The 26,771-nt window shown below is 35.3% G+C and overlaps 1 protein-coding gene across 13 annotated transcripts in view; it reads right to left on the bottom strand.

The window, feature by feature from the left end:
* Gpc5 (glypican 5) overlaps window positions 1-26,771 on the bottom strand; it is a 1,453,028-nt gene that overhangs the window by 1,124,347 nt on the left and 301,910 nt on the right. For all 13 annotated transcript variants that reach the window (XR_015443722.1, XR_015443724.1, XR_015443723.1 and 10 more), the window contains one exon: window positions 1,989-2,683. Coding sequence is in view for 10 of the 13 variants with exons in the window: in XM_087192996.1 (XP_087049122.1) it covers window positions 1,989-2,683 (695 nt within the window). In the remaining 3 variants the exon portion in view is untranslated. The remainder of the gene's footprint in view (window positions 1-1,988; window positions 2,684-26,771) is intronic.

Here is a 26,771-nt window from a genome sequence, read left to right as displayed (position 1 = left end):
ACACTAAGAAGTTACAGAGTATTCAGGATTTGAAACCGTGCCTGTCTACTACCCTGTTTAGCGTCTGAATTAGGAAAAACAGATAACTGTCTATGTGAACAGATTTTAAGCATATAAAAGGAGCCTCCAGGCCTTCAAACTAATATAATAAAAAAGATCTTGAAAATGTGTTTACTTACATACATTAAAAAGTTCTTACCCGAGATCTTAGATGGCATGCACCAAAATAATGATCAAGTCTGTAATGGCCCACAGATTTCTAGTGCCTGTTGTCTTCTTTGGAGATACATATGTGATGTCATAACATGGATATTTTATTTCCTGGATCTAAATGCTTATTGCTCCTAACCATGAAATACTTGAAACCTCAATAATCTTTCATGCCTCCACTTTGAGTTGGTTTATCATGTCCCTTCTGGCTCATGCCTGATTTTCATAAGGGGATGGCAGAGGACAGGGAAACCCAGGACTGCCTTACTAAGGTAGACACTTCTAATTAGGTAGCAACACCCAGCTGATTGAAGCTGAAAATAGGTATTGAAATCCAACCCACACTCCAGTTATCACACTACTGCGTCCATTTGAGGGTCAATTTTGAACTTGCATAAAGGTAACATACAGGTTCTGAAAAGACTTGCAGGAAAGGAGGTAGTTAAACATAAAGCTTTTCGGTTCCAATTTCTATCACAAACGAAGATCTGACCTATAGTTCTCATGATGAGAACATTTATTAATTCAGTAAATCAGTGCCAGGGTAGGGAGATGCATTTAGTCGGTACCAGGGAATATAACTGTATTTCAGGAGAACCACCAGGAGCATGTCCTACTTCACTGTATGAGATGTGAGAATTATTACTACGGGAGCCCGTGAGTATATTTTAAATTGCTCTATAGAAAGTAAGATTTTAAAAATTCTCACATTCCTTAATTTGATGATTCTATTTCAAAAAATACTTAGTCTATTAGAAATAAAACAGCATGACCATGTTTCTGTCATATTTTAAAGAGGCATCACACCTTTGCTTTGAAAATTTCTGTATACTGTGAAGAAATATCTTGAACATCAATTTATCATGAAAATACAATGGCATTTTCTATTTCAAAGCTGCACACTTTTGAAATTCTAATAGTCATTTATTTTTTTGAATACAGGCACCATACTAGACAGTTTGCATACATAATGCTTATCTTCCTCCCAAAATAAATACTTCGTAAGTTGTGTGTTACCTCTTTTCAATGAGATCAGAGTTCAAAGAAAGTAAAAGATTTGACTAATTTCGTGCAACTAATTATTGCTGATTTTAGATTCAAACCTTTGTTGTTGATTTTTTAAAATTTATTTTTATTAGTACATGTTTGTAGTACACAATGATCACATTGATCACGTGGGATTTGTACATGTACGTAACACACCTTGATTCTTCTTTTTGTTCCCTTCCCCTTCCCTTTCTCCAACCTTTCTTCCCTTCCCCATTTACAAAAGCTTTATTGCAATTTTTTCCTTCAATTCTTTTTTTCTTTAACTCTCTCTTCCCTTCCTCACCTCCCTTTGCTCCTATCTCTTGTTTCCCTTCCTATTCGAACAAGTTCTTCCCTTCCTAATATCTATTCTCCATTTTGCTCTTTATTTATGCTTTGGGGTTCTCACACGAGAAACAATGCATGTATGATTTATTTCGCTTAAGATTTAAACTTGAGCTTTTGCTGCCTCACCGAACACTGTCAGAAGAATTCTACTTAGGGGAGATAGAGGTATTTTAGCTGATCAAAATTTTGATATAACATTTGTAAAATATAATATCTAGAATCAAATATGGCAACCCATGCACTCTCCTGCTATTTCCTAAAGTACAAACCTGTTGGGCAGCCATAATTTTAGAGTCCCTAATGATGTGGTAACCTATAATGACAACTCATTAACTTTATGCAGGTCATGGCTAATGTTTAATTCTAAGAAATCGGACAGGAAATACATGCTGGCTGCTTACCTGTTCCAATAACTTGTGCCCATTGACGTGAGCCTGCAACACGGCATCGTTAACCAGCAAGTGGAAGTTCAACAGCACATGTTCAACGTCGTAAGTCCCATGCATGGCATTTGACAGCTCTTCCAAGGACCGGATGTATGCATACCAGTGTGGATTAAGCTCTGCCATGTGCGCCAGGCAGCCCCTGGCGACATTAAGACAGTATCCCATACATGGCTTACTGAGAGTCAGGCCCTGACAATGCGGGCAGTACTGCATCCTCAGGAGGGCTCTGCCGCACTCTTTGGAGAAGTGGAGATGCTCTGTGGTGTTGATGACTTCAATGCCAAGATTGAGAGCCTGCAGAAACGTGCGGCTGGGCAGCAGAGACCTCCCCATCTGCCCCCTTACTCTTTTGGGAATATTGCCAAATGGACTAATATCCTTCCAAGCCATGCGGACACATTCTGAGTATTCCAGGGAGCTGTCGGTCACACCGGGATCAATGAGATGGTTGTAGACCAGAGGAAAAAGACTGTCAAAAAACCTGTTCACAAATTCTTCAGGATTGACATCTGCCCCAAACAAATAGAGTCCCACATCAGTGAAGAACTCTTGAATGGAAGTGGCAGCTTCTAAGGCCATGTTCCTGTAGGTGTTGCAGAAAAGTATACTGGTGTAATTTTCTGCCTGTCTGAGGAGAGTTTCAAGGGTTTCTGTAACACAACAAAGGTAAAAGTTGCAAAGCCTTAGTATTCATGTTAAAAAGTGTCCATTTGCTCTAGGTAGCAAAAATGAGTTTAGTCCACCGTAACTAATCTAAGGATCAATCATAATACACACTCTACTCAGCCATAGTTAGTTTTCCAAGGATAATGGCTGGACAACAATGGGCACTGCAACACATAAGACTCATAGTAACGTTTCCTACAATCATTCCTATAATCATCGTCTACCAATAAATCCAGAAATCAAGAATACGTTTACACACACATGGGTAGTTTCTTCCTGGTACTATTTTATAATCACTCATAACCCACTAATGATAAATGCATCTCATATCCTGAGTTTATATTTATAAAAGATGACATTAAATATTTGATTTTTCAGATGCTGTATTTTTATAGTTTTTTTTGTTCATATTTTTTTCAGAATAAAAGTAGACTACACACTAGTTAGTACAAAGAGATACCAAATTCTAAAACAATTAACAGTTCTTCCACCTTTTAACATGTTCAAACTAAAAAGTAAATAAAACATTTCATAATTAGACTACCTGGAAATTATCATACCTCATTAAGCAGTGGGAAAATTATGAGTGAGTTAATATGATGATAGTAAATAATAATGACCTCCTTATCAATTATGTTCTGCTGTTCTTGTCATCTTATCTTCAAAGACTACTGAGGGATGCCTTACTTCTCACCTAAGTAATTGATGCTCCCAAATCGATTTCTCCACAGAAAAATTGAAAATAATTCATCAGCAAATTAAGAGAGAAAATGTTTAAATTGGGAGATTGGAGTAATCAGCAAGTTAAAATGGTATCTCAAAATGATGAAATTAAGCAGCAGTAAGTTAGTTACCTTGGATTGTTAGTAATTATATTTCATTGTCAACCCAAATAATGATACCTGGATTGTATCAGCATGTAACTAATTATAAAATATAATCAATAAAATTATCTCCCATGGCCCCAATCTCATAGTTATTTTTAATTGGGCTGTAAAAGACTACACCATAACTCAGTGCTCAAATCACCAGTTATATTATACAAAGAAATGAAAGAACAATAGAAAAAATAAAATGAAATAATAAAATGCAGAGATGCAGGAAAAGTTTCTAGTAAAACAGAACTGTGTAATATGTCATATTGTTCTCACAAAAACAAGTAAAAGACAAAAACCTTATTTTTCATGCAAAGTATAAATTAACACAAAGCCATGAATTCTCATTTTGCACTGAGACGCATTCCTATTGGGCACCAGGCTTTAGTGTAATATAACAAGGTGCAGCTATCCCACAACCACAGGCAACAAGGTTTAAAGGCCATCGCAACTCTGTTGGAACAGAGTACTAGAATCTCGGGAGACTTGAACAAGGTAGGACTCCTGTGTGTCTATACATCTCTAGTGTCCAAACTGCAGCCTCTGAGGTAGACACACCTAGGTTGGCTGGGTCACACTGAGTACAGAAGAACTGTATTGGGGTGCATGTAATTATATGATATTATATATATATATATATATATATATATATATATATATAAAATTCCTATTTAAGATTCTTTTCATTATGTCACAAGCATGCCTGATCTGGGGGACATGTCTTCATCTGCATGGACTCCATACTAGCAACTCAACGAGACGGTAACTGAAGGCTTCAATAGAGATCAACAGCTCTGCCAAGCTTGATAGCATTACTACCAGGTTTCCCCAACTGGTCTAATCACTGGGCTGCATGAGGGAGAATACAGATTTCCAGGCCCCAATGCTGAAAATTCTAACTTGGAAGGTCTGTCTTGATCTAGGAATCTATATTTACTGTGAAACCTAGGCAATTCTTTTGACATGGCCCGTGTTGTAACTGCAGATATGGAAAAATGTTCTCTCTGCTCTTAGGCTGTCAGCATGTGTTCCATCATGACAGTCTGACCCCACAGCTGCAATCTCAGCCACACTCTGCTTTCACAGGTCCACAGAATATGTGAATGCCACACTGAACTGTTGTGGCTTGAACAAAAATAAAACTTCTAAGCTTACACTTTTCTCCATAACATAGGCTCAATTTTCTCCTCTGTATGTGGGTAGCTATTGTGAGATAAGTAAAAAAAAAATGGTTGCATTTATCAGTAACAGTTAAAATGTAATGTTTGCACATTAATTAACTTATAAGATTAATAAGGATAGTTTCAAACTATTGCTGTATCGCATGTATTCTTATATGCTTTCCACTAGGGTTTCTAAGGTGTGTGTTATAGATGTGTTTGTGTAATTAACATCTGCTGTATTATTCTCCATAGAATAAAGTTTGAATGTTGCTGACCATGGAAATACAAACATTCTATCCAATTTCTGTCAATACTAAATAATGCTTAAAAATGTCTTATTTTATTTTATTTTGTATTGGGGATCAAACTCAGGATTTTTTGCTTGCAAGGCAGGCACAGTGCCACTGAGCTAAATCCCCAGCCCAATATGTATTCTTTTAAAAGTTAAAAATGGAATCTTTTTTATACATTCCAAGCCCAATAAGTTATAATATAGTGACTATGGTCTATATGGAATTTTATCATTCAGTAACCATAACTACATGTTTTTAATTTATTTTGTGAAAGCAACATTATTAGAGGATATATTTCATATTTAGGAATATTTATTCAAAATAAAAATTAATATACTACTTCCAGATATCATTATTTCTTTGTTAAATCCACTCACACTAATGGTCATAAAATAATTCTAATCACTGCTTGAGTTTATCATTAAAAATAAATTTCTGAACAAAGTCTAATGTTCCACTTGTATTTTTTCAGACTAGTCTTTCTCTGATTTAGTTTTATTCTTTTCTGAAACAAAATAACCAAAAACAAGAATCATAGTAATGGAATTTTAAAACTTCAATATAATACATATTAAAATGTTAGGTTTCATAAGAGTGTGTTGCTTTTACTAACTTTGCAGGAGATTTACATGTTTTTAAAAATCAACATTCTTATAATATTTTGAATGTCTTGTCTATTACCTAATTATGAAAGAGAAACTATACTTTTCATTACAATATTTGAATACATAACCCCATTTAACTTATACAAACAGTAGCTTTCTATTCACATGTTAAAGATGTATTATTGAAAGTAAACATTTCCCAGATTTGCTTAAGAAACTTAGGGAACACACTATAAAAATACTTTTATGTGTCTGTCATTGATATTTTAAAAGAATTTTTCTTTTAGTGATACCAGATTAAATCTATCAAGACAGAAAAACTTCTAGCTTGATTATGAATGCTGAATGGTAGGTAAAATGAAAGGTTATAAGCTAATTACTAACTGATTAAAAACTATATTTCCAAGCTGACTGGAAAATTATCTATACATAAACCATTTATGTATCTCCCTAAAAAATGAAGTTGGAATGCATGACATTTATCTATGTCTATTTCAATTGTCAACATAAACATTCTGTGATAATTTCATGACAAAACACAAGACCAGAAACATTATTTCAACTTTATGAAGCCCTTAGTCCATTTAAAAAACATTTTTCATACATAGTATCAGTGATAATTAACACTTTAATTAAGAATTTAAATTTAAATAAAATACTAGAGATAAAATTAGGTGATACTGATTTAAAATTCAATTTAACAAATTGCAAAGTCAATAAAGATTCCTATGCAAGTGAGTTTTTACAATGGGACACACTTGATATTTACAGGGCTTTTACACGTTTCATACTAAACTAAAAACTGACTCCAAAAGGTAATGATCATGAAATAATAGTTACAATAACCTCTCCAGCGTGACATGAATAGACATTTTATGACTCTTCTAATACATTTTATTATTTTTGATATGTGAACATTTTAAAATAGAAAACGTTAAATGTCAGTTATATAAGGGCACAGACATCTTCAAATATAGCAATGAAATAGATGAAAAAAATCAAATCATATAACCATAGATAATCAGATGATTTTACAATGTATATACAAGTTTAAGAGAAATTTTCAGAGGTAAATTACATTTTCATGCTTTACAACTATCAAGTCATAGATTGTGTTACCACAACTATTTCATTGCTACTCTGCTACTTCGAAGCTGTGTCCCCAACACTATGTACCCTTGTACATTAAATTACAGACACATGAACAGAGAGCAGATCACATTAAAAGTAGTTTCTCAATCAATTTTTAATTGCACATATATTAAAATAAATGATCATTCCATCTAGCTTTAAAAATGCTTTCCATGATTTTAAGAGTAACACATCTAATAATTCATCTAATCATTAGAAGACCATTACAACCACTCTGAGAATATGCATAGTTAGATAAAAGAAGCAGTTATATATTTTGCCAGCCTTGATGTGTTTATGCCAAATTCATCCCATTTATTTGCATAGTTTCTTATTTTTTCAGAAAGTAAAATGTATAATAAAAGTTCTCTGGAATATTAATTTAATGACATATTTTTAACATTATGCAGTATGATTTATAATATAATTCTTCAGAAATTAATCATCTATACAAATAAATAGTGGGATATTAATCTGTATCACTAAAAATTAGCATATTGGTAATTAATCTAGTCTGCTAAGACAAGCACTGGATAGAAAAATGCATTCTCAACTTTTCTTTTCCCTCATTTCTCTCATCATTAATTTGGGCATCATAGTGCATCACATTTATTTCTAGTATAAATTCATAACTATTTATGTACTAAAAATCAATATAGATTTTAGTATAAATTTAAATTCAATTAAGTACTTATGTAACATCAAATCAGTGCCAGACAATTCACTGTAGATTACTTCACAAATTATTGTAGGGTGAAGATTTTAAATCAAAATTTCTAATAGACTTTCAAATGAACTAAGAAATACTATCTACAAATACAAAATAGTACACAGAACAGTTGTCAACTAACATAGATAATCGTCTGTTTTAACAACAGAACAAATAAATGAGTACCCTTTATTAATGAGTCACTTTCCTCTTGTTTTTCTATTTTTAGTTAATTTCATATTTTAATATATGGGTCTCCTTTACTTAATTAAATTAAAACTTTCACTCTACTATCTCGTAATTCCTGCCTTCATTTTCTGGTTTTGACACATGAAGATAATAAAATGATCTGTATTTTTGTTTTCTATTCTCACCTTGTTCATCACATAATTACTTATTCTTTCATTCACCTACTCAGCTAGTAGAGTAGAAAAAAAATATAATAGCAAATAAATGAATGTGATTCTTTACTAAGTAAAAAGAGAGCAAATAAATAGCAAGTGATGAGATACTATTTTAACTCTAGGTCCATTTGTCCACAATCAATTCATTAAAAGATAATTAAATTAATTGATTTACCTATTGTCAATAGGATATTGTGTAAATTTACCAAATAAATCCAAACTATAAAAAATATTTGTTCTTGTGATGAATTTTAAAATATACTTAGTATAGGTCCCCCCAGATACCACTGGTAGGTGTGGGCAGGCCCCAGCCAGAAGCCCACTCAGACAACAGCCCAGCAAGGGAATCCAGAAGGCCACCATTGTGAACCCAGGAATTGGTGCAGTGGTGAGCAGCAGAGAAGGCCTCTCTGAGGATTGCTGAGAATTGAAGCCCTTTGGGAGATCAAAGAGCAACTCAATAAAGGCTCAGCAGACTACATCAGTTGAAATGAGGAGACACCTAAACAAGACTCAAAACCAGACTTCCAGATCACCAAAGGCAACCTTAAGAGGCAATGAGATGGAACAATATGAAATTCAACCACCTATACTATCTGAACTGGAAAATGAAAGAGGATCTGGAAAAAATAAAATCAGAAATAATTTCTCAGATAACAGCGATTGTGTCCATAGGGAAAGACATGATTAATAACTCTAGAAAAGACACAGAGAAAAAAATAGAGGAGCTGAGAAACATGATGGAAGCCCAGCATAGGAAACAAATGGAATTCATAAAACAGATGCAAACAAACATCCAGGAGATTAAAAACTCCACTGAAAGTTTAGGCACCAGAATGAGCCAACATAAGGACAGAATATCAGATATATAGAGAGAATTGCAATTAGTGATCAGGAAAAGAAAGTTCTTAAAAATAGAAAGGGAACACGAGAAATCAACCCAGCAGCTGCTAGATGATGCAAAGAAGAATAACATAGGACTGATCTAAGTCAATGAAGAAACAGGAGATAGTGCAAATGACATTAAAAAAAAAACTGTTCACAGAAGTAATGACAGAAAACTTCCAAGCAGGGGGAAAGAATTTGACATACAGATAAGGCAAATAGAACTCCAACTAGCCATGATAAAAAAAAAAAAATCTACACCTGCACAAACAATAGTCAAGATTCCAGAAACCCAACAAAAGAACAAAAAACTATAAGCAGAGAAAAGAAATAAATGACATACAAAAGAAAGAGCATCAGAATCAGAGCAGAATTCTCAACATAAATCCTCAAGGCAAGAAGACCCTGGAGTGAAGTATTTCAAGCCCTAAAGGAAAACAACCTTCACCCAGATTGATATGCCCTGAAAAACTATCTTTCAAAATCGAAGGGGAAATAAGATACTTTCATGACAAAGAACACCTGAGCAACTTCATGAATACCAAACCAGCACTCCAAAAAATTTTTCAAAATATCCTAGGAAAAGACAATGAGGATCACAACCCCAGGAAGCCCAGCAGAATGAATCCTTCGGTCATGACAAGAAATTAAACACAAAGGGGGAGAATCCAACAAAAACAAAAAGTCATGAGAAGGATAAGTCTGTGCATATCAGTTATAACCATCAACGTCAATGGTCTCAATTCACCAATCAAAAGAAATAGACTGACAGAATGGGTCAAGAAGCAAGATTCAACAATATGGTGCATACAAGAAACACACTTAATTCAAAAACAAACACATAGACTAAAAGTAAAAGGATGGAAAACAGTTCTCTTGTTACAGGAACCCGGAAAAAAGCAAGGGCAGCTATCTCATATACAGACAAAGTAGATTTCAAACAAAAACTAATTAAGAGAGACAAAGAAGGCCACTACATCCTTGTAAAGGGAAAATTCCAACAGGAAGAGATGAAAATCATAAATATATATGCACCAAACACTAGTGCACCCAACTGTATAAAATATTAACAGACATGAAAAATCAAATAAGAACAAACACAACAGTAGTGGGGGACCTCAATGTCCCACTATCACAAACAGATAGATCAACTAGATTAAAAAATAAACAACAAAATACTAGAATTCAATCACACTCTCGAACAAATGGACTTAACAGATATTTACAGTGTTTCACCCCACAAAATCAGAATACACATTCTTTTCAGCTGCACATGGGTTGTTCTCCAAAATAGACCATATACTAACTCACAGAACATATTTAAGTAAGTGCAAAGAAATTGAAGTTATCCCCTGTATACATCAGATCATAGTGCAATGAAATTTGAGATCAATAGCAAAATAAGCCACAAGAACTGCATAAACACATGGAAATTGAACAACATGCTCCTAAACAACAAATGGGTCACAGAGGACATTAAAAAAGAAATTAGAAAGTTTCTACAATTAAATGACAATGCTACTACAACATTTTGGAATTTATAGGACACAATGAAAGCAGTCTTATGAGGGAAATTCATAGAAATGAATACTCGTATTATGAAAACAGAGTTTACTCAAATAAACAACCTGATGCTAAACCTCAAGCTTCTTGAAAAAGAAGAGCAAGACAAACGCATAGCTCATATAAGGGAGGAATTTATAAAGTTCAGAGCAGAAATCAATGCAATAGAGACTAAGAGAACAATACAAAAAAACCAATGAAGCAAAGAGTTGGTTCTTTGAAAAAATAAACAAAACTGACAAACCCTTACCCAACCTTATCAAAAAAAGGAAAGAAAAGGGATGAGGATCTAGCTCAGTGGCACCACACCTGCCTCTCAAGCACAAGATCCTGAGTTCAATCCCCAGTACCAAAAACAGGAAAGAAAAGGCCAAAATCCATGGAATTAGGAATTAAAAGGGTAAAATTACAGATTCTGACCCAGCAGAAATTCAGAGGATCATCAATACCTACTTTGAGAACACATAAGGCAGTAAGATGGAAAACACAGAAGAAATGGAAAGATTCCTGAATACATATGAATTATCAAAGTTGAACAAAGAAGATCTAAAAATTTTAAACAACTCAATATCAATCAATGAAATTGAAAACATAATTAAAAACATACCAATGAAGAAAAGCCCAGGTTCTGATGGCTTTACTTCTGAATTTTACAAGACATTTGGAGAAGAACTATTGCCACTACTGCTTAAACTCTTCAATTGAAAGGAAGATACATTCCCAAATTCATTCCTGGAAGCCATCATCACCTTGATCCCAAAAGCAGAGAAAGACCTAACTGAAAAAAAGAACTATAGGCCAATCTCCCTAATGAACATAGACACAAAAATCCTCCATAACAAACTGGCAAACAAAATGCAGAAGATCATCAAGATCATACACCTTGACCAAGTGGGATTCATCCCAGGGACGCAGTGATGGTTCAACATACACAAATCAATAAGTGTAAAACAATATATTAAGAGAGCCAAGGACAAAAATCATATGATTATCTCAATAGATGCAGAAAAAATGTTTGAAAAAATCTAACACCCATTCATCATAAAAACCCTTCAGAAGATTGGAATAGATGGTCTTTATCTCAAACTGATAATAGCCACCTATAAAAAAAAAACACCAAAAAACAAAAAACAGCCGACATCATACTAAATGGCCAAAAACTGAAATCCTTCATGCTAAAATCAGGAACTCACATTCACCACTATCATCACCACTATCACCACTCACATTCAATATATTTCTGGAAACATTAGCTACTGCAATTAGACAAGAGAAAGAAAAAAAGGAATAAAAGATAACAAAGAAGTTAAATTGAAGTTAAGAAAGAAAAAAGAAGTTAAACTTCTTTTAACAAAGAAGTTAAATTGTCATTATTTGCAGATGACATGATACTCTAGAAGACCCCAAGAACTCCACCAAAAGTCTTCTAGACTTAATAACTAAATTCAGTAAAGTAGCTAGATAAAAGTTCAACACACAAAAATCAACCTTCCTGTGCATGAACAAGAGACTCACTGAGAGAGGAAGTGGAGAAACAACTACTTTCACAATAGCATCCAAAAAATGAAATACCTAGGAATCAACCTAACAAAAGAAATTAAAGCCTTCTGCTCTGAAAACTACAGCACTCTGAAAAAAGAGATCAAAGAAGATATCAGAAAACAGACAGACATGCCTTACTCCTCAGTGTAGGAAGAACCAATATAGTGAAAATGGCCATATTTCCAAAACTGCTATGTAGATTCAATGCAATCCCAATTGAAATTCCAACAGCATACTTCACAGAGCTTGAGAAACAATCCAGAAATGCATTTGGAACAAGAAGAGGCCTAGAATAGCAAAAGCAGTTCGAGGCAACTAAGACAAGCTAGATGATATCACAATCTCCAACTTGAAACTATACTACAAAACTACTGTGTTAAAAATACCATGGTACTGACAAAGAAACAGACCAAAGGATCAGGGGAACATATTAAAAGATACAGAAACAACTCCAGACATACTCAGCCACCTCATCTTTGACAAAGGAGCCAAATACTCTCACTGAAGAAAGATAGCCTCTTTAATATATGGTGCTATAAAAATAGGGTTTCAACTTGCCAAAGATTAAAACTAGACCTATATATATCACCATGCACTAAACCAAAATCGAAATGGATCCAATATCTAAACATTTAAACAGAAACACTAAACCAGCTGGAACAGAACTTAGGTAGAACTCTTGAAGACTTTGGCATAGGAAAAGATTTCATGAACAAAGCCTGAGTCGCACATGAACTACCAAAAAGAATCAACATCTGGTATCTCATCTTATTAAAAAGCTCTGCACAGCAAGAGAAACCACCAATAGAGTGAAGAGATAACCCACAATGTGGGAAAAAAAATTTTTACCAGTTGTTCCTCAAACAAAGGTCTAATATCTAGAATACATAAAGAACTTAAAAAAATCAGACCTCCCAAATTTAAAGACCCAGTCCTAAAATGGGCATCTGAAAGGAGCAGACATTTCTCAGACAAAGAAGTACAAATAGCAAATAAACATATGAATAAATGTTCATCATCACTGGAGAGATGCAAATGAAAACAACACTGAGATTCCACCTCCAGAAAGAATGACTGCTATCAAGAAATCAATGAATAACAAATGCTGAAGGGGTTGTGGAGAAAAAGGAACCCTTTTCCATTGTTGGTGGGAGTGTAGACTGGGGCAACCACTGTGGAAATCAGTATGGAAATACCTCAAAAAACTAACATTAGAGGTCCCTTTTTACCCAGCTATGCCCTGCTGGGTATCTTCCCAAAAGAATTAAAAGAATCATACCACAGTGATATATGTGCACCCGTGTTTATAGTGACACAGTTTGTAATAGCTAAAACTTGACTGCCCATCAACTGGAGACTGAATAAACAAGATGTGCTTTTTTTATAAAGTGGAGTACTACTCAGCCATAAAGAATAATACTAGAGATATTTATAGCTAAATGGATGCACACTGAGCCCATACTCTAAAGTGAAATAACACATAAGGACACACATGGTAAATACCAAATAGTTTCTCTGGTGTAAGAAACTGAATGTGTAAATAAGGATCAAAATGTAGAACAGATAATTTGAAATAGGAAGAAAAAGTCCAAAGGGAAAGGGTAAATGGGAGGGACGGGAGAAGGAAAGAAGGGAAGTGAATAAATATGACAAAAGGGAAAAATGGAAACAAAGTCTTTGTAAATGGGGAGGAGTGGAATAGGTAAAGGAAGGGCAAGGGAATGAGGAAAAAATACAAAGCAAGATATATCGTGTAAAGGTACAAATTCCCAATGATGAATGTCATCATGTTGTATATGTAGAATGTACAAATAAACTTAATGAATAAAAATATATATATACTTGGGCAAGTTATTTTAGGCACACTGTTACTTTACAGATTGGCTATTTTAGATAAGGTGGTCAAAAAAACATTTTCTGAGGGGGCAACACTTGAGCAGAGACTTCTGTGATGAAAAAGAGCCATGGGACGCTGGGTGGATTGTGTGTGCAGAGAAAATGGAACACAACAAGGTCATGAGATGTGAAGAAGCTGGTGACTGTGAAGGAAACAGAGGAATATCAATATGATTTGGGCCCAGTAAGAAAGAATAGGAGAGCAAGGTAAGAGAAGTAGGAAGAGCCAGATCATAGATGGCCTCAAAGACCTAGTATTTAGACAATATACATGGGAGGGAAGCTATCAGAGAATTTTGACAATGGGAGAAATGTGGTCCAGTTTGCATCTTCATGGCTCAGTGTGGCTGCTGTGTGGAGAAGGAAGTGTCGGGGCAGGGGCAAGTGAAAGCAGGGAGCCCACTAAAGGGTCATGGGAACAGTCTGGCTGACAGATATTGGAGAGTTGCACTGTGTCGATGGAATAAGGAACAAAACACAATTACGTTGACTGCATGCATGTAAAAATAGCCAAAAGCACGTTATTGTATGGAGGGGTGTGTAAGGGACATGGACAAATAAAAACTAATGGAGGTTTGGACTCAGCAGATGGATGCACAGTGGTGCCATTAATAGAGACAGGAAGATTATTAAGGGACATCGCTGGCAAGAGATGGAGATGGAAAATCAAAGTTCTATTTGGGGCATGCTACGATTGAATGCCAATTAGAAATTCAAGTGAAATTTATAAGATACAGGTAAAATAATTAAGGAAATAGATGAGGTTTTTAATATACACCTGAGAGTGATGAACATGGATAGAGTAAGAAGGAAGAGGGTCAGAAAAAATAAGAAGAATGGAGAGATTTAGAAAAATAAGTGTAACTAACAAGAAAAAAAGTAAGTAACAACTTAGTGAGGGGAAAAACATTCAAGTAATGGAGTGTTCCAGAGGTAGGCAAGACAATGAGTCACAAAGAAGAAAGTAATCCATCATGTCAAATTGCATAGAGATGAACTAAGATGGTGGGCAACAATCACTGATCATTGGACCTGACAAGAGAGAGGCTCTTAAAGTCCTTGATAAGAGCTGCTTCAGCAAAACATAAGCACAAAATAGGACAGGAATTGAAGCACGGCATAGATAACTTCTTGCAAGTGCTTAATATAATGGGAGCAGAGAAACGAGGTAGACACTAGAGAGATTATGAGAACAAAGCTTTGTGATTTTAGGAGAAGGGAGAATTTACTGGATGTTTGGAGAGCAATAAATTGATGCTCAAGCTGGGGAGATAGGAATTGTTGGAAGAAATGCCTTGAATAAGCAAAAGAATATGATCTAGGGCACTCACGAAGATGAAAATAGTGGATATTTTAGTGACTATTCTAGTGCTTAGAATGATCGCCAGAGAAGTGAAGAGAAAGTGAGTTGGGTAATGAGAGGTTAACTTGGTAAACAGACATGATTAGCAGTCTGGTAAATGACAGCATGGAAGACTAGCAGGTGGTGAGGCTTCTGGCAGGCATGACAAAAGGGATTTTCAAGGAGGGTAGGAGAAAGATTGTAGATCTTGTTGCTGCTAATACAAATTGCTACAAAGTTGATGGTTTCAGCACCAGATATTAGAAATAATTCTGGATGCCAAAATCCAATCTTAGCACCTCTAGGCCCATTGAAACCTCCAGGTCAGAGAATTTGTTCCTTTCTTCTAGCTGTTGGTGGCTGCTTACATTCCTACAATTATCTGGTTTGTGGCCACATCCCTCTACTCTCCATCTCTGATCACATTGTCTTCTCACAACTCTGTGTGTGTGTGTGTGTGTGTGTGTGTGTGTGTGTGTGTGTGAAATCTCATATTTGAGAATGGGCCATTTAGTATTAGGATAACATCAAAATTATAACAAAATAAAACAAGATAAAATTGTATGTAATTGAACAAAATTCTGTCACTGTTAATTTAGTATATTATGACATGTGGTATTATCAAAATTAGTTATTGAAGTTGTTCTCATTTTTAACTCATATTGATATGGTGAAAAATGAAAAGTGAAGGAGTTAAGAATGGATGTTTTCAGACCCATTCATATATTGATTACCTGAATTGATATATTGATTATTTCAACTTGAAAACACTTCAGGAACTGTAACTTCAGAAAGAGTCATGCAGCAAGACATAAACATTCTTTGGGGAGGGGTGTTCTTCACATACTGAGAATATACAATATTCTCATCATCATAGACTGGTAACTGGGGTCCAATGAACCTGAATAAACAAACTCTGAAGCAACCCTTATTGTTCACCAGCTTATACATCTCCCTCCATGTAACTCTTAGTGACTTCTAGAATTTCCTATCCTTGGATAAAGAATGATTTTCTCTCTTATTCATTCACAAATTTATTTTTCTTGACTAAAGTGCATAAAAGCATCATTTCTTGGTCATATCTTTGGACGTAACTGTCTTGTGAAGAGAGTGTAAATGTATATTTAAAATGAGTAAAACTTCTATGTTTGTTATGGCTTGTGTGTCCCTCCAAAGCTTCATGTGATCATTGTTAGGGCTTTTTCAGAGCAGGCTATCTACAGTGTGTGATGCTGGGATTGATTCATGGTGCAATCCTAGGGTCAAAGGCACTAGGATTAAGGGTGTGAGTGCTACCCACCCTAAGTAGTCTGGATAAGACGAAAGGGGCAGGAAGACACTGTTAAGGACCCTTGCTTGTTGTTTTTGTTACCTTCTGTCCCTCTGTTATGTGCCACTCTGCCTTGGAGCCAGCCAACTAAGGAGTGAAACCACTACGAACTGTAAGCCAAATTAAACCTTTTCCCCTTACCTTTGTCTAAGGAATGATAGAAAGGTAACTAAGACAATGTTCTTCTTATTAATCAGCTCTTGTATTAGTTTCTTAGATTCAGGAAAAGAGCAAGCATTAAAACTAAAGGTACTAGCAGGGATCTCTCTCTCCCCTAGAAGAGAAAAACCTGTGTGTGTTATGTTGATGTCCACTCAGCTAAGAATTTCCTATTGTTTGTAATTATAAATTGAAAAAAGTATTCTAATCTTCAGAAAGAAAGATGTCATGCAAATTCATTATCCCTAAACAAATTCCTGAGAAATAAATACGCTTTCTCTTCTATCACCTCCCCCCCTAAAATAAAAATTATATCAGAAGAGAATAAAATGGAAAATGTACTAAATTCTAGTTAGAACAAGAAAGTGATGTTCATTTCACAGAAATGCTGAGGACATAGGAAATGCTCCTGATTAAGGTGCACACATTCTGTTAGAGAATTGTGGAAGATTTAGGAGGTGGGGAGAGACATCTGATTGGTTCAGATTACAGTTATGCTGAGGTAAAGAACAGTTCAGAGGTTTCTGCTAATCCCTCCTTACAACTGGCAATGGCTTCTTCTCAAGGTTCACAATCCTAGTTACTCTAGCCCAGTGGTGATGAACCTATGGCCTGCATACTGTTTATATCATTGTAAGCTCTAAAAGGTTCAGCATCACTGTTTTGGCCTCTAAGTCTGGTGCTGCTGATTTTGTTATGTTCTATACTAATGATAGTTTTATTTCTTTCACTCCATCCTCTGCATCCTAAGCCAGACATCTCGGTTCTTGTTCCATATCATCTTCTTCAAACTACAGCACCACTTTTTTGTTTTCTTTTGCTTTGTTTTTGGTACTGGGGATCAAACTCGGAACCTTGCACTTGTGAAGCAGGCAGTAGAACCACTGAGCTAAATTCCCGGCCCAACAGCACAAAATTTTGTGATATAAATTGAAACTCCATGTTGGTGACTTCCACATTTAGCTATGTAGCTTTCAAAGTTTGGAGCCTTAGGACCCTTTATACTCTTAAAAATCTATTAATAAACTGGATGTGTTTAGCATGGTGGCCTACATTTATGTACATATATAGGTGTAATAACGAAATTCATAATTATTTTTAAAATAAATTCTCTACTAAGATAAGTTCCAAAAGAAAAAATCAGTACGAAGAATGTTAGCATTTTACATCATTGCAAATTGCATGAATGATTGGCTTAATGGGAAAGGACTGGATTCTTATATCTATCTCTGCATGCAGTCTGTTACAGCATGTGGTTTGGGTTGAAAAGCATGAAATAAATTCTGCCTCACACAGATAGGTAGTTTCTAAACAAAGGGATGTTTAGTAGCCTTTTCAGATCTTTATTAGTTCTAGAGACTGGAATCTCCAAAATGGTGCCCTTGTAAGTTAATCATCTTGGGTATTTCATTTTAGCAATGAAAAGCTGATGGATAGATACCATTGGGAAGAAAATACAGTAGTAAGTTGGCTACCTTGAAGTTAGAGTCTCATTTTATTCCAGGAGAATAAAAAGGTATTTAGGGAATAAAAATGTGACTGGTTCATCTTATATTCTTTGATATTAAACCAAAATATGAGAACTGATTGTTTCTTCTAGTTGCAACATGGAATGTGAAGGAATATCAATGAACTTCTTTATATTCTGTTAACTAAAATCCATTACTCAGTCCCACTCTATGAATGTTTGCCTTACCCATCAAGATTTTGGGAGTCATGGACAAATATTGGAAAACTACTGGTTCACACCTTATCCAGATATCCCCAAGGATGGCACATTTCATCACCTTTGTAAGTATTATGAAAGTGGCAAACTCATGGTGATGGATGCGTTTGCTAAATTTGTAATTTATCTTGAAAGCCCAAATGTAATTGCCATGGTTTGGATAAACACCCCCTAAAGATAGTTGTGTTAAAGGCTTGGTTCCCAGCATGATCCTATTTGGAGATGCCCCAGGAGGGGGCCCAGCTTAGTGCAGGGGTGTGCCTGAGGGAGCATGTGGTACAACAGCACTTTCTAGGTTCTCGTTTGCTTCCCAGATGAAAGTTCTGCTCTGCCACAACCTCTTACACCATGACGTGTTCCTTCTCACAGAGATAGTGGATCATGGATTGGATCTCCAAAATAGTGAGCCAAAATAAATCTTTTCTCTTTGTAAGTTAATCATCTCAGGTATTTCATTTTCATAATGGAAAGCTGATGGACAGAGTTTTCACTGGGAAGAAAATATAGTAAGTTGGCTTCCTTGAAATTAGAGGACCATTGTATTCCAAAGGGAAAAAAAAGGTATTTAGGGAATAAAAATGTGATGGGTTCATCTTATATCTCAATTTCAAAAATGCCTTCCATTGAGATAGACATTATATTTCAATATCCAGAAGTCATGCTTTATGTACTTTATGACCTTTTCTCATTTTATCACACAGAATATGAAAATATGTGTATGTGTAATTTAAGATCTGCATCTAAAAAAATGAATAATTTATACTGTTTCATGAGGACATTCATAAAAATGGCTTTTAAAAAGTTTTTGAGTTGCACCACTATCAGCCCAGAGAAGGGGCTTTGAGGCCGCCATCCCACCACTCCCAGCGCAGAGGAAGGGGCTTCCAAGCCACAGGGGTGCCAACAACACAGACCCCGCCTGCCACCCACAACCCCTGCATTGAAATGACAAGACACGTAAACAAGTCTCAAAATCAGACTGCCAGATCACCTACAGCAACCACAAAGGGAAATGAGATGGAACACTCTGATACTCAACCACCTAGACTCCCTGAACTAGCAATGAAAGAGGATCTGGGAAAAATAAAATCAGAAATAATTTCTCAGATAACAGCAGAGATTGTGTTCATAGTGCAAGAGATTATTAATAAATCTAGAGAGGAGCTCATGAACATGATGAAATCCCAACATAGGAAAAACACGGAAACCATAAAACAGATGCAAACAGATTTCCAAGAGATTAAAAACTCCACTGAAAGTCCACACAGCAGAATGAGCCAATGCAAGGACACAATTTCAGATATAGAAGATAAGATTGCAATTAGTGAACAGGAAAAGAAAAATTGCTTCAAAATTGTAAAGGACCATGAGAAATCAATCCAGCAGCTGCTAGACGATGCAAAGAAGAATAACATAAGACTGATTGGAGTCAATGAAGAAACAGGAGAGAGTGCAGATAACATTAAAAAAAAGCTGTTCACAGAAGTGATGGCAGAAAACTTCCCAAGTAGGGGGAAAGAATTTGACATACAGATAACTGAGGCATATAGGACTCCAACTAGCCTTGATCAGAAAAAAATCTACACAAAGGCATATAATTGTTAAGATTCCAGAAACTCAATAGAAGAACAAATTCTACAAGCAGTTAGAGAAAAGAACCAATTCACATACAAAGGCAAACCCATCAGGATCACAACAGACTTCTAAACACAAACCCTCAAGGCAAGAAGAGCTTAGAGTGATGCATTTCCAGCAATAAAGGAAAACAATCTCCAACCCAGATTGATGTACCCTGAAAAACTAGCTTTCAAACTTGATGGAGAAATAAGATACTTTCATGACAAAGAGCACTGAAGGAACTCCATTAATACCAAACCAGCACTCCAAAAAATTTTGGACACTATCCAAGGAAAAGACAATGAGGATCACAATCCCAGGAAGCACAGCAGAATGAATCCATGGGGCATGACAAGAAATTAAATGTAAAGGGTGGAGAATCCAACAAAAAGAAAAAGACATGACAATGACAAGTCAATACATATCAGTTATAACCATCAATGTTAATGGTCTCAATTCACCAATCAAAAGAAATAGACTGGCAGAATGGGTCAAGAAGCAAAATCCAACAATATGCTGCATATAAGAAACACACTTAATTCAAAAAGAAACTCATAGACTGAAAGTTAAAGGGTAGAAAACAATACTCCATGTGACAGAAACCTAAAAAAATTCAGGAGTAGCTATCCTCTTTGCAGATCAACTGGATTTAAAACCCACACTGATTAAGAGAGATGAAGAAGGACACTACATCCCTGTAAAGGGAACAATCTAACAGGAAGAGATGACAATCATAAATATCTGTGTACCAAACACTAGTGCATCCAACTATATAAAACAAATACTAATGGACATGAAAAGTCACAGATGCACTAATACAAAAGCAGTGGGGGACCTCAATACCCCACTGTCACAAATAGATAGATCAACTAGACTAAAAATAAGCAACAAAATACTAGAACTCAATCGAACTCCTGAACAAATGAACTTAACAGATGTTTACAGAGTCTTCCACCCCACAAAATCAGAATACACATTCTTTTCAGCTGCACACGGGTCGTTCTCCGAAATAGACCACATACTCGCTCATAGAACATGTTTAAGTAAGTGCAAAGGAACTGAAGTTATCCCCTGTTTATTATCAGATCATAGTGCAATGAAATTGGAGATCCATAGCAAAAGAAACCACAAAAACTTCATAAACACATGGAAATTGAACAACACACTTCTGAATAACCAATGGGTCCCAGAGGAAATGAAAGAAGAAATCAGACAGTTCCTTCAACTAAATCACAATGACATTACAACATATCGGAATCTATGGGACACAATGAAAGCAGTCTTACAAAGGAAATTCTTATCAGTGAATACACATATTAGGAAAACAGAATGAGCCAAATTAACCTGATGCTGAACCTCAAGCTTCTAGAAAAAGAAGAGCAGGACAAACCCAAAGCTCATACAAGGGAGGAAATTATAAAGATCAGACCAGAAATCGATTCAATGGAGACTAAGAAAACAATACAAAAAAATCAATTAAGCCAAGAGTTGGTTCTTCAAAAGGATAAACAAAATTGACAAACCCTTACCCAACTGTATCACAAAAAGGAAAGAAAAGGTGCAAATCCATGCAATTAGGAATGAAAAGGGTGACATTACAATAGACCCAGCAGAAATCCAGAGGATCATCAATACCTATACACTAAGAAGATGGAAAACACAGAAGAAGTGGACAGATTCCTATATATGTATGAATTACCAAAGTTGAAAGAAGAAGACCTAAAAATTCTAAACAACCCAATATCAATCAATGAAATTGAAAACGTAATTAAAAACTTATCAACTAAGAAAAGCCCAGATCTTGATGGATTCACTGCTGAATTCTACAAGACATTTACAGAGGAACTACTGCCACTACTGTTTAAACTCTTCAATGAAATTGAAAGGGAAGTAATACTCCTGAATTCATTCCTGAAAGGAAACATCACCTTGATCTTCAAAGAAGAGAAAGACCCAACCAAAAAGAACTATAGGCCAATCTCACTAATGAACATAGATGCAAAAATCCTTAATAAGACACTGGCTAATAAAATGCAGATCATCAAGAAGATCATACACCCTGACCAAGTGGGATTCATCCCAGGGATGCAGGAATGGTTCAACATACGCAAATCAATCAATGTAATACACTATATAAATAGAGCCAAGGACAAAAACCGTATGATTATCTCCATAGATGCAGAAAAAGCATTTGACAAAATCCAATATGCATTTATTATTACTACAAAAAATTGGAATAGATGGTCTCTACCTCAATCGGATAAAAACCATCTATGAAAAACCAATAGCCAATATCACACTAAATGGTCAAAAACTGAAATCCTTCACACTAAAATCAGGAAAAAGACAAGGATATCCACTGTCACCACTCCTGTTTAATATAGTTTTGGAAACATTAGCCATGGCAATTAGACAAGAGAAAGAAATAAAAGGAATAAAGATACGAAATAAAGAAATCAAACTGTCATTATTTGCAGGTGACATGATACTCTATATAGAAGACCCCAAGGACTCCACCAAAAGTCTTCAAGACATAATAACCAAATTCAGCAGAGTAGCTGGATACAAGCTCAACACACAAAAATCAATAGCTTTTCTCTACACGAACAACAGACTCACTGAGACAGAAATATGGCAAATAATTCCTTTCACAATAGCATCCCAAAACCTGAAATACCTAGGAATCAACCTAAGGAAAGAAATCAAAGATCTCTTCTCTGAAAACAATAGCACTCTGAAAAGAGAGATTGAAGACGATATCAGAAAATGGAAAGACATCCCCTGCTCCTGGGCAGGAAGGGTCAACATAGTGAAAATGGCTATACTTCCAAAATTGCTATATAGATTCAATGCAATCGCAATTGAAATCCAGGCAGCATACTTCATGGACTTTGAGAAAACAATCCAAAAATTCATTTGGAACAAGAAGAGACCCAGAATAGCAAAAGCAAACCTAGGTAACAGAGACATGGCAGGGGGTATCACAATCCCCAACTTGAAACTATACTGTAAAGCTATTGTGAGAAAAACAGCATGGTACTGGCAAAGAAACAGACCTGAGGACCAATGGAACAGATTAGAAGATGCAGAAACAACTCCAGACATACTCAGCCATCTCATCTTTGATAAAGGAGCCAAACACCCTCACTGGAGGAAAGATAGCCTCTTTAATAAATGGTGCTGGAACAATTGGGTTTTAACTTGTCAAAGATTAAAACTAGAACTGTTATCTCTCACCATGCACTAAACCAAAATCAAAATGGATTAAAGATCTAAATATTAAAATAGAAATGCTGAATCGGCTGGAACAGAGGTTAGGTAGAACTCTTGAAGACACTGGTGTAGGAAAAGACTTTATGAACAAAACCTCAGTTGCCCATGAACTAGCACAAACAATCAACAAATGGGATCTCTTCTTACTAAAAAGCTTCTTCACAGCAAGAGAAACCACCAGCAGTGTGAAGAGACAACCCACAATGTGGAAAAAAATCTTCACCTGCTGTTCCTCAGACAAAGGTCTACTATCTCAAATCTATAAAGAACTTAAAAAAATCAGACCTCCCAAATTTAAAGACCCAATCCAAAAATGGGCATCTGAAATGAACAGACATTTCTCAGACAAAGAAGTAGAAATAGCAAATAAACATATAAAAAAATGTTCAACATCACTGGTCATTCGAGAGATGAAAATTAAAACAATGCTGAGATTCCACCTCACTCCAGAAAGAATAGCTGCTATCATGAAATCAACCAATAACAAATGCTGGTGGGGCTATGGGGAAAGAAGAACCCTGCTCCACTGCTGGTGGGAGTGCAGACAGGTGCAACCACCATGGTAATCAGTATGGAAATACCTCAAAGAACCGGGACTGGAAGTCCCATTTGACCCAGCTTTTCCCCTGCTGGGTATCTTCCTCAAACAATTAAAAGAATCATACCACAGTGATATATGTGCACCCATGCTCATAGCAGCACAATTTGTAATAGCTAAAACTTGGAAACAGCCCAAATGCCCATCAACTGGAGACTGGGTAAAGAAAATGTGTATTTTTTATAAAAACAGAGTACTTCTCGCCATAAAAAATGAGAAATTAGAGACATTTATAGCTAAATGGATGCACATTGAAGCGATACTGGTAAGTAAAATAAATTGTACACACATGTTTAAATACTGAATAGTTTCTCTAGTGTGAGAAACTGGAAGTGTAAATAAGGACTAAAACTTATAATAGATAATGTGAAATAGGAAGAAAAGGGGCAAAGGAGAAGGGGAGATGAGAGGGGTAGGGGAAAGGAAAGAAGAGAATGGAATTAATATGAGAAAATGAAAAAATGGAAACAAAGTCTTTGTAAATAGGGAAGAATGGAGAGGTTGAAGGGAGGGCAGGGGAAGGGGGAAAAATAAGAACCAAGAGAGATTATGTAAAGGTGCAAATTTCCAATGATGAATGTCATTCTATTGTATACCTAAAATGTACCAATAAAATAAATTTTTTTTTAAAAGTTTGTTTGTAGAAATAATACATAACTGATTACTAGTAAACTTTGGTACTAATAATTTAATTTTTTCCTAAAGTAATAGTTTTGCTCACATTGATTTTGCACCATTAGTGCAAATATCAATACAAATAAAAAGACAGATAATGACTTAATAATTTCACATCTTAATGATACTCTGAAAGGTCTCCACTACTCCAAATCACGTTTTGAGAGCTGCTGTTACAGCAAACATATTTATGTTAGATCTGGCTAATTCTTTAAATTGTTTTTTATTTTTTGGTACCGGAGATCAAACTCAGGACCTTGTGCTTGCGACACAGGCAGGGGCACCACTGAGCTAAATCCTGAGCCCCTGTCTAGCTATTTTTTAATGCATAACATATCAACCTGTATCCTCTTTACCAATTATAATCCTCTATTTTCTCAGTACCTTTCCAACTTCCTTATTTTGAGTATCAGCATTAACCTTCTAGGTATCAAGATTCAGGGTTTTAAACTTGTATTTCCAATTTCTAGTTAGTCATCAATAACTATTCTTCAAAAAAAATTATCTTAATCTTTTTATTGCCAGAATATTAAAACCTATCTCACCCAACCTGGAATACTACTATGAAGGCTCCCGCTGGTTTTTCAGCCCATATTTCTGCACTCCAATTTTGAGCATTTGAGGGGTTTTTATACTTCTTTTCACCTATTTAAGTACATTGTTCACTCCAGGACTAAATCCAAACCTCGTATAATTGAGAAAGCTAAGAGAATTTTATTTGCATAATGAGGGCTCTAAAACATACCTAAAAAGATATCCAGAAGCTAGAACAGTCATTTCATTAACCAGCCAGCACATAGCATTCTAAATTGAAATGAAATAATTGGTTTCATCATTTTTCCAACTATATAATGAAAACTAACCTCAGTCTTTTTTTAAAAGTCAGTTCCATAAAATCCACAGATGTACAAAATGAAGTCTGTGGCTATAAATCTTAACATCTTCTAAGTAACTATAGTGATTTAATTTCCTTTTCTACCATAATTATATTAATCTTTTATCATATTAATTCACTATGTGTCATTTTAATCATTCTAAGAATTAGCCTTAATTCAGAAGCTCTTCTTCGTACCAACAAATTTTGGTAATCCCCCCCAAAAGAATGCATTCATGTGTATCATACCCTCTTAAATCTTCCTACTGCTATGGGTGTTGGAATGATTTCTTACAATATAATGTTTAAAAGACACCTTTCTATTAGCTTTAGGGTAATGGCTGAAGAATTTCACTGAACCACACAAGTACATTCTGTAAGTTACTATACAAATTTACACTAAGTTTAATATTGATGAATTTTTACTACCATATGCTCTAATATAAGAGAACAGAGAAAAGAAATGGCTTTAATTCCACTCTGGAAACTCCTGCTTTTTGAACAACCTTATCATGGTCCTAGAGATCTGCTAGGTCACATTGCCAACTGGCATGTTTGAGTGTTCCTTAGTTACATTGCAGCAAACAGAACAAAACAAAAGTATTTGTCCAGAGTTACAGACAGCTTGATAAATATATGGTTTCTACCTTGACAAGAAAAAAACGAAAGCAGGCAATCTTTTAGACCATTACATTCTTTCCAAACAGCAAGAGAAAAAACTATACTTTCGAATAACTGAAAAAGGTTATTAAGCACAAAATCGATCAGAATAGGAAGAGTTTGTTTTACTACAACATCCATTCCTGCTTTCATAGCTGTTAACAGAAAATACTCCAACAGTAACATGGTCAAAAGAAGAAAGAATAGGACGTAACAATTATGGGGTTGAGGTATAGGATGCTAGCTGTCCTTTCTAAATTCACTAGAAATCTAAATTTTTAAAATGAAGTGCTCCAAAGACATGACTTCTAGGAATAAACATTTGAGATAATTATTAATTCAATGACATGAAATTATCAAAAAAAAAATTGTGAACATCTCCCAGTTTGAAAGAAATTCTAAGCTTTGTTTAAGATTTAAAACAAGGGTGGAACACCACAATGCCACAATTTTGTGGAGCAAGGTCAAAGCATTTGGAATATCACTGTATTAGCAATGGAAAAGAACTTGACAGATTAAACTAATTTTCATCTCCTGAATGTCTCTGTAACTAGCTCTGAGACTGAGTCTCTTTTCTGTTAGACTAAAAATAAAAACAAAACTTCCAACTTCAGAACCTCAGGGTCCCAATGCCATGTTTAATATAGTCAAACCAAGGGATTTTGTAGTTAATACATGAAATTACATAAAACTAGAGATAGAAATTATTTCTTTTCTAAAATTTGTTTTGGTAGAAACTGATATTAGCTCAC

Source organism: Heterocephalus glaber, unplaced genomic scaffold (assembly GCF_053883595.1).
Source record: "Heterocephalus glaber isolate CG9 unplaced genomic scaffold, H.glaber_assembly_v1.0 deba00001577, whole genome shotgun sequence".
Classification (NCBI taxonomy): Eukaryota; Metazoa; Chordata; class Mammalia; order Rodentia; family Bathyergidae; genus Heterocephalus; species Heterocephalus glaber.
The sequence above is the reverse complement of the archived record's forward strand: the minus strand, read 5'-3'. Positions and strand labels throughout refer to the sequence as shown.